This window comes from Salvia miltiorrhiza, chromosome 3 (genome assembly GCF_028751815.1).
Source record: "Salvia miltiorrhiza cultivar Shanhuang (shh) chromosome 3, IMPLAD_Smil_shh, whole genome shotgun sequence".
NCBI lineage: Eukaryota > Viridiplantae > Streptophyta > Magnoliopsida > Lamiales > Lamiaceae > Salvia > Salvia miltiorrhiza.
The window spans coordinates 14,594,267-14,603,799 of NC_080389.1; the positions used below are offsets into that span (position 1 = coordinate 14,594,267).

At 39.1% G+C, this 9,533-nt stretch overlaps 1 protein-coding gene and 1 pseudogene across 3 annotated transcripts; one reads left to right on the forward strand and one right to left on the reverse strand.

The window, feature by feature from the left end:
* Positions 1-3,840: 3,840 nt before the first annotated feature.
* LOC131017772 (probable phosphopantothenoylcysteine decarboxylase) lies at positions 3,841-6,841 on the reverse strand. 3 transcript variants are annotated; one of them, XR_009099855.1, is made up of 4 exons: positions 6,659-6,841; positions 5,004-5,351; positions 4,086-4,529; positions 3,841-4,023 (listed from the first exon to the last, which is right to left on the reverse strand). XR_009099855.1 is itself a non-coding variant. In XM_057946494.1 (3 exons), the coding sequence occupies exons 2-3, from the start codon at positions 5,346-5,348 to the stop codon at positions 4,239-4,241; spliced, it is 636 nt and encodes a 211-aa protein (XP_057802477.1). In that variant the 5' UTR covers positions 5,349-5,351; positions 6,659-6,829; the 3' UTR covers positions 3,841-4,238. The 3 variants fall into 3 exon arrangements, 2 of the variants coding, with proteins under 2 accessions (XP_057802477.1, XP_057802478.1); XM_057946494.1 differs by having other exon boundaries at positions 3,841-4,529; positions 6,659-6,829; XM_057946495.1 differs by lacking the exon at positions 6,659-6,841 and adding an exon at positions 6,304-6,595 and having other exon boundaries at positions 3,841-4,529.
* Positions 6,842-7,736: 895 nt separating this feature from the next.
* On the forward strand, positions 7,737-9,083 carry LOC131018424 (transcription factor TCP14-like; annotated as a pseudogene).
* Positions 9,084-9,533: the final 450 nt, after the last annotated feature.

Sequence of the window (9,533 nt, forward strand, 5' to 3'; positions counted from 1 at the left end):
CTTTCAATACCACAAGATGAGGATAACCTTGTCCTCTATACAGACGCGAGTGACTTCTGGTGGGCAGCAGTGCTTACAAAGATCACCCCCTATGGAGAAGAACCTTGCAGATATTGTAGCGGTCTCTTTTCCGACGACGAAGCTGTGCGATGGCACATCAACGAAAAGGAATTCTTTGCAGTGCGAAAGGCGTTTAAAAAATGGCCGCTTTTCTTACTTGCTAAGAAATTTGTTTTGAAAGTAGATAACACTAACGTTAAAGCTTTCTTAACAAAAAAGATTGAATCTAAGCCTGAAAAATCTAGATTGCTTAGATGGCAAGCAGAATGTCAATATTATGATTATGATATTGTCGTCTTGAAATCTGATCAGAATGTTCTTGCAGATTTCCTTACAAGGGATGGAGCTCCCTGAAGTGGAGGCCATCGAAACAATACAGGGGCAGCTCTTCGAAAGTCTAGAGCTGCTACAACAAGAATGGCAGAAGTGTGTTCTACACACTAAACAAGCTGGAAAGATACAAGCGGCTGACGAAGCCCAAGTATCCAACCAAATCGATGTTTGCTTCATGAAGATGTTCAATCTTCAGGAAGTACTCAGCAAGCCGCTCTTGCGCGTTGTCCGTGAAAACCGGGCTAAAGCAATGCTTTCCGTACAGGGCGGATTACCTGTAGCAGGGGATTCAAGTACCCCTAGCACAAGTCCTGAGAGAATGGCTTTACAGCCGGACGCTCGAGGAAAAGATGTTGTTAAGGGGTCACACCCTGAATCAACATGTCAACCCTCCACATCTGGGGTAAAAGATGAAGAGATCAATCTTAGGCCCATGACAGGCCAAGTTAAGGTTGATACTAATTTTATTGATATTTCTCCTTCTTGGCAGATGTATCAAGACAGATGGGAGAAACTCATCACGAGAAAGGGCATTAATCCGGGAAATTGCCGGGTTGATGTTGCAGGGAAATACCCTAGGATCTGGACAACTCCGGGAGCTAATCCAGACCACATCAAGGAATGGTATGAGTTTGGGGCTTTGGCCTCAGTTTATACCACTGCTCCAGCCTTCAACGAAATCAAGGGTCTACCCAAGTGGATCCAAAGAACGGTGTTTGAAGCCTGGGAGAACAACGAGTCCCTTAAACGGGGAGATGTTCTGGAGCTATACTTCTTTAGTGCAGCACCAGAACCCGTCGGAAAAGGAGTCTATGAAGCTTTCCATTTTATCAAGCTTCGGAGACCAGATACAGGAGCCTTGAACCGAATCAAAGTTCCTGAATTTCAAGTCCCAATCGCCTCAACATTTACGGAGGAGCAAATCTCCACGAGACGAGCATGGGGTCTATGGGTCTGTCTCACAGAGATGGACAAGATGAAGTCCAGATTCAAGTTCTTTCAAAGCTCGGATCTAGGAACGTTCCTGGTTAACACAATGACAGGAACAACAACCCAGTTTGCCGAAAAATCTTTCGAGAATAAGAGGCAAACGATATGGGACAACAAGATTGCGGGGAGCAAAGAGACTCGTCGCAAATTCTGCAACATGGCTCATCTGGGCCAGTGGATCGAGAAAATCTGCGATCAATGTTCGTCGCAGAAGGAACCAGAGTTCGGCAAAGGTTTCTTCCCGAAACCTGATAGAAGGAGGTTCCGGTCTGATGAGCATGACAAGCATCAGACCCCAAAAGGAAGAACTCCGCGGGCACCAAAAAAGTAAGGTGGCCGACAAAGCAAAGTGAATCATGTGATTCACAGCAAGGATCGCACCCACAAAAACGACAAAAGTGGGTGGAATGACAGGAGGACCACTCAGCGCTCCAAGACAAATGTGAGTGGAAAGAAAGCAGCCGGCCCCTACCAGCATTATCACAAAACGATAAAGCAAGGGCCCAGCACATGTGACAACACCAACAAGTGTCGGCAATAATGGCCAACAATAGAAGGTGGCTGTCAATTTCAAGCAAGCTGGCCACGAAGATAGCATCCGAGGCCAACAACCAAGCAATAATAGAGGGTATCAGACCTCTATAAAATCACAAGAGCTGGAGAGAAGAAGAGCATCCGAAAATTCACAACATTTTCACACACCACTTCCTCTCTCTAGAAATTATCCTTTGTATTTTTTAAATTCTTGTTTTCAAAGTTTTTCATTTTAGTTTAGTTTCTTTTTATTTTTATGTACACAAGTATTAGCTACTATAAGTAGCTAAAACAAGTTGTCTCCTCCCTTGGGGGAATATTTTATGAAATAAAATTAATTATTATATAATTCCTCTATAAACGCTTAGTTTTTGTCCAACTATTCCGGTTTAGTAAAAATATTTTCTTTTCATTTTTCAACAAAAATATTTGGCGTCGAGACACAGTGAAGGAGGGAAACTGATTCCTGAAGGTGACCATTCGGCGAAAGCCGGAACACAGTGAAGGGAGAAGGTTGCAACCATCACTTGCGAGTGTGTGGTTGGACGAAGGCCGTGGAGGCAAGAAGTCCGTAAAACGCGATAAAAGCTCCGGAAGGTGACCAGTCGACAAAAGGTATACTGTTGATTTATGATTTGAATTATTTCGAAGTTGTACGGAAGCATGTTGGGCCTGATTATGTATTTATCGAATTATGATAATTTGAACAATAAATGGTTTAATGATGGATTTATTGAGGATTTGTTGAGGGGTAGTTTTGGCATTTATAATGAGTTGGATATGGTTGATAGGGGTTTTGTGAAAGTGGGTATTTTTGATAGATAAGTTATGAAGGTGGGTATTTTAAATTTTGACCCTAAATGTTATGTGTAAATTTAAATCAACATCAGGGCCACGTCAACTTTTCGGTCACCGGAGCTAAAAATTGTGGAAAAAATGAACGACTAATTCAATCTGTGATAAAAAATGATTTTTTTTAAAATTATGGAAAAAACGGAATTCGGATAAAGTTGGTAATATTTGATGCAATTAACCCTTTAAAAAATAAACAGTTGTGATTAAACAAATTATTTCTTCATTTTAATTTGACTATAAAATAATATATTTTGTATAAATTTTTAAAATAAAATTTGAATTTTACATTGATTTTTTTATGAAAAATTATTAATTGAAATACTAACTAAATTGATAAAATTTGAATCTCGCATCAATTGAGAATAAATGTGTACATTAATTCCTTCATCATATCTTCCATCAAATTTACATATTTTTTCTTTTGATTTTTCTAAAATCTTCAAGCTTACATTGACCTTTTTTAAAACTTCATTTATATAAAAAGATATTTTATTATTCTAACAAAAAAATTAACATTTAATTGACGAATATGATATTAATATAATTTGAACTCTATCATATCAAGTTAAATTAATTAAAAAACATTATACAAAAATAATTATAAAATAATTTAAATCATAATTTAAAGTGAGTTCCCGTCGATGGGTTACACACCAGTGTTGTATAGTAATGCGAGACCAAATTTATATATGAACATATAATTCATCACACAACACGCACTAGAGAAGGTCAACAATGTGTAGTTACACACAAATATACATACTTTCACTAAATTCAAGTTTTCATATGAACTAAAAGTTTTGCCACTAGATACATAAACTTTCAATTGTTCTAATTCTTCACATGATTGTCGGTTGCCCGCCTAATGAATGATGAGGTGGAAGCCTGAAATGTCTACATGGCTTAAATGGCCAATGTACTAAACAATATAGTTAGATGTATACTCCACTTCAGCTAGCCACAATGACATTAATTCGTAAGAAATTAACAATCGTGTGAAAAATCCGAACAATTAAAAATTCGTGTATTTGGAGATAAAATTTGTAGAGTTCATGTGCACAACCATAATTGAATGAAAGTTTGCGTATTTAGACGCAACCCTTAAATGAACAATTTTTATGCAAACTGCATGACAACAATGGATGAATATGCATCTCATACTAGGAAAAAAAATCACATATAATCAATCTATGGCCTATGCCTAGACAATACAAATCTAAATCTCTCCAACTGTTGCATGTGGAAAACACTCTAACAGCACACGAGCACACGATTTCGAATTGCAAACAGTAAAATTGCTAACACTCTAACACAAGAGCACACGATTTCGAATTGCAAACAGTAAAATTTCTAACAGCAGATTGCAGTTTTCACAACCACACTACAAGTAAGAGATTGTTCGAGTAACAAACCTGAGACATGCTATTTCCCCCATGAAATGGATGAGAAGCTTGCAACATATCAGACTAAACATTGCCACCACTTGATTGTTCTCGAGTCTCAAAGAAAAGTCTTACAGTCGAGTATATTAGGGAAGGTTCAGCCATTGCACCGTTTCCATAGTCTCCACAGGCCAGCCTCTTCTTCACTGGGGGGATAAGTGAGATTCCAAGATCATCGATCCCCATGAGATGGCGTTCAGTGAAAGGGTTGTTCCACATGAGGGTATTCATGGCTGGCGCTACAAACATTGGCTTGCTGTAGTCCCATGCCCGTACAATGCAGGTCAGTAAGTTATCACATAAACCTCCGGCAATCTACTAGGATACACAAAAACTTTAGTCAAACAAAGTTCATGAAATCACATGAATTATTACGTATAAGAAATATATAATACAAATCTCGAATAAATTGTTCAGATTCCTAAGAATACAGTTCATTGGTTTAAAATACGCGAACTTCGGAAAGTGAAATAAAGAGAAAATCGCAAGAAGTGTAAAACCTGTGTATGTGAGAACAAGACATGAAAGTCCTGTGCAAAACCAAAATCGGAGCAAACTTGATGTATTTTAAATCCATGGACTACAATAAGCTCCTAAATTTTCATTTCAGACATGCTAAACTAAAACTTAAGGCCACTTTACTTATATCAACAAAATATATCCAAATAATCGTTGCATGTGGAAAAGTTCACCAGAAATTTAGCATTTAACAAGATTCTCTAAGAAGCCTATAATTAGTAATGGATGGATTGTAATGTTAACACGCAAATTTGAAGAGCTTATTTTTACCTTGGCAAGTGTATTAGCAGACAAAGGTGCGATGACCATGATATCAGCCCATTTACGCAACTCAATATGGAGCACATTATCACCTATTTTTTTCCAACTCGACCATTCATCCTCATCAGTGTAAAGTATTACATCCTTGGGAAGAGCTATCCTGTCTACGAAATGGAGAGATGCCTGGGTAGCAACAGCTTTCACTTCCGCCCACTCGGAGAAACAATGACAAAGATTAGCAAATTTTATTGCAGCCACACTTCCACTGGCAGCGAGCAGGATACGAGGTCTCCTCACAGCACTATTCACTTGATACAAGTTCATCTCCATATTCTCAGGTTCTACATGTGCCATATCCTGTTCGATAACAACAGTGTCAACAAGACATGGCTTCTATTAAGTGTTAGGCAGTAAAATAGTTTAAAAAGAAAGACAATCATTTGTCAGCTGAATAATGAGAGACATTGGGTGGCAGCTGCCATTTCAAGTGCTCGTTCTATATAGGAAGAAAAACAATAAGATGCATGATGGAGGCGATGGTGCACATTGCTAAACAGATTCTACCTTAACAAAGTCTATTTTCCACTCAATGCACTCTCTGATAAGCTGACTGTTCAAATTCTCTACCCAATAAATAAGAATAATCGTAGAAAAAAAATAAAAAATTGTTTCGCAGTAGTGGCAGACAGGCAGAGTGTTGCTCCTCTCACTATTTCAACACAAATTGAATATATTAAAAATCATGAACCACAATGAGGAGAGCTGGTTTTATTATCTGGTCATTTGACAAGCAGATCATGGGCGAAAACTCCGGAACTTCTTATTCTATAAAACTGCAAAAATCCAACCAATCTGCAATCTGCAATCAAGATATGCATTATTTCCTACAAATGAGAAGTGATTTACCAATGTGCCTAGGTTAAATTCTCCACATTGTAGCAAAGGACTAAGGAATCACAGTAAAATTCTGCATTCTTGCTTGAAGAGTTAATTTATGCGATTAAGGAAAATTAACAAGAACATAAAATTGATACTTCAACAATAACTGAACTGATAATTCAGACGAGCCCAGAGCTACCCAAACCGCAGAATAAGCAAATTAAAAGTCAATTCACTAAACAATTCAGAAAATGCATACGACGCCAGCTACAAGAATCGGAAAATTAAAAAAATTCAAACGTCAAACTACGAAACAGTATCGAAAAAAATCATCTGAGAAAAACGCAAATAATTTTAGCCCAATAAAGGAAAACCCCAGCTAGTAAGAGAAATCAAGAATACAAAATGGTAAAAACAAAAATCAAATAACCTAAAATCGAGATGAACAGCGAAAACCCACAGATGAAAGAGATAGTGAAGAAGAAGAGGGAAACTGAAGTAGTTAGGAGTAAAATTGTTGTCATCTTGCAGGGCATGGCATTTTATGATTAATTCGTGGTGAGGAGGGGGCTTAGCTCTTCAGCAGCTGTAACAACACGAATTAATCATAAAATGCCATGCCCTGCAAGATAACAACAAAGTTAATCCATCTCCACAATATACAATTTCGAGCAGTGCAGCAGCAACAGCAACAGCACGCAATTGAGACAAGCATTACCAAATAATTAAAAATTTCGAGCCCTAAGCCTAAAGCCCTAAATCCTAAAATTAAGACAAAGCTTAACTGAAGTCGTGTAAGAGACGGCGATGCGAGTGGGCGCCGATGGAGGGTGGAGGCTGTACGACCGGCAGGCGGCGGCGGCAGCGACTGATCTGGCGCGAGAGCAGAGAGCAAGAATTCTGTTTCCGACTTCTCAGTGGTTTGTATCTTAGTTGCCCGCTCAATATTTTTTACCTAACTTTAGTATTCTATTATACTGAAATCAATTAAATAATCCATATATTTTATTTCAAAATTTATTACTACTACTATTTAATTTATTAGCCGATAATCCATGGGGGAAAGAAATTTATGCACTTTTTGAAAGACAAAACATAAAATATACTAGTTTTTTTTTATAAAATATATAAAATTTATCCATTATGACAATTTTACCCTTATAAAACTTTAATATTATGTTTAATTATAATTTATAAAAAAATATATATAAAAAAGGTCCCCTCTCCATTGCGCCACCACCGACCGACAATCGTTGCTATATTTCCGCCACAACCACGTTTGTAAAATCATCCACCACTACCATCAACGACCACAATTCACAACCTAGTATGCCACCACCGCCACCAATCCACGACCACCATCGCCGCCACCAATTCACAGATCCACTAACATCACAATGCATACTCAACTAGCATCGAGCATCGAGCATTTGAGCGTTGCTCAATACTAAAGTGTCGAACATCAACTTCGAGCAATGAAAGTTGAGTGACACTCGAGCGTCAAGTGTCGACTGTCGAACATCACTTCTCAAGCGTCGAGCAGTAGTTCAATTTGAACTATTGCTCGACACTTGAGCGTCGAGCACTGAACTTAACTCAATTTTGAGGCGAGGTGGAGGTGCGGCGCTACGAGACAGAGGAAAAATGTGGTGAATTTGGAGAGAGAGAGACGAAGATGTGGAGCCGTGACAAGGCGAGGCGGATGGGGACGGCACTGGTAAGAGAGAGAGAGAGAAAGAGAGAGAGAGAGAGAATGAGAGAAATGCAAAGGCGCAACACGATGAGGCAGATGAGGGAGAGGGAGGTGGTGGATTTGAAGAGAGAGACACATAGAGAGAGAGAGAGAGAGAGAGAGATAGAGAGATGGAGATGTGGAGGCAAGACAGAGGTGATGCACGGCAAGTCGAGGCGCATGATGAAGAGATAGAGAAAGAGAGATGCAAAGGTGCGACAAGACAGAGGCACGAAACAGCGAGGCAGATGAGGAAGACGGTGGAGAGAGAGACGAATTTGATAGGGTTTTTTTCTAATTATTTTTTAAATATGATTTACTCGTTAAGAATATAAATGCTAAATTTTTCAAAAATTAGATATTATTTATATATTTTAGTTTGTGTATGTGTTTTTCTATTTTTATCTTTGAGAATGGGTAAAACGTATCATTAACCCTAATCCTTTAGACACAATCTAGATTCTAGCATACCAACCCGTTAATTGTTTCATCAATTATCGACTACCCGATAACCCACTGACACAATTTAAGATTTCAAACTCCTTTTTGATGGACTTCCATATAAACAAAACGGGTTAAGTACCAATATAATTCTCCCCCCCTCCCTCGACGTTGGCACCCCTATCGCCTATAGCACCCTATACTCAGGGTCAACGCTGTTTACTACCTCAAAGTGACAAAACGGGATCAAATAGCCCCCGCCATTTAACGGTGCTTAACACCGTCTGAAATTTTTTTAATTAAGCTTGCACTCAATCCTCTTCCCTTATCTTCTTCTTTCATCTCTTTCCCAAAGGCGAGCAAGAAGCCGCCGCCGAAGTGGCTTTCCACCAAGGACAGGCACACCAAAGTCGACGATCGTGGCTGGAGGATTCGGATGTCGGCGACCTGCCTCGTCCATGTCTTCCAACTGACGCGGGAATTAGGGCACAAATCTGACGGCGAGACGATCAAGTGGCTGCTGCAGCAGGCAGAGTCAGCTGTGGTCGCCGCCACTTGCACCGGCACCATCTCCGCAAATTTCGCTTCTTTCAACATCTCCGTCTAGAGCTCCAGCTCGTCGCTCTCTGCGCCGTCGCATTTCAGGAGCCTCGACTATTTCAGCCAGGATTTTGTGGCGGCACCGCCGCCTCAATTGAGTTTTGATGAGAGTAATTCATTATTAGGTTTTTTGGCGGGCGGATGGAGATCTGGCCGGAAACTACATGCTGCAGTTGAGTTCAGGTTCGATTCCGGTGATCAGTTTTCTCGCGGTGAATGCGATTAATCCTAGCGGCAATCATTCAACGAATGGTGAATCGTTGTGGCAGTTTCCTTCAATGGAGAATTTCAGCGTGCACAGAGGGCGTTTCGCAAATCTTCCGACGACGCCAATGGCTTTGTTTCCATCAATGGTGCTCTCGGCTGTGGCTATATTTCCACCTAAATTAAAAACAAAAAACAAAAAATTTGTTTCAGATGGTGTTAAGCACCTTTGAGTGGTGGGGGAGTATTTAGTCCCGTTTCGCCACATTGAGGTAGTAAACAAGGCTGATCATAAGTATAGGGTGCTATAGGCGAAAGGGGTGTCAACTTCGGAGAGGAAATTGGTACTTAACCCTAAACAAAACTATTTGATAATGTCAATTTGAATTTAACTATTGAACTTCCATAACTCGTTACTAATTCACATTTAGGCATGGGGTTCTTTGCTGAGTCATCTCTGTATAGAGTATTTCCTACTATAAGTGACTTTATAAGGTGGTTTTATAGATTTTTTATTTCATTTTTAAAAATTGAAAATTTTATTAAATTTAAATTTCAGAATTACAATAATTAAAACATAAAATTATATAAATTGCATCTATAGCTCGATACTACCGAATTATGTTCAAATGTATTCAAAATTTAAAACATAGCCGTTCGACAGCTATTTTGAAATTAAAAAA

Coding starts and splice junctions, on each gene's coding strand:
- LOC131017772 (XM_057946494.1), bottom strand. CDS start 5,348: ATGGCACATGTAGAACCTGAGAATATGGAGATGAACTTGTATCAAGTG. Junction 4,530..5,003: donor CTGCTAATACACTTGCCAAG/GTAAAAATAAGC, acceptor GTATCCTAGTAG/ATTGCCGGAGGTTTATGTGA.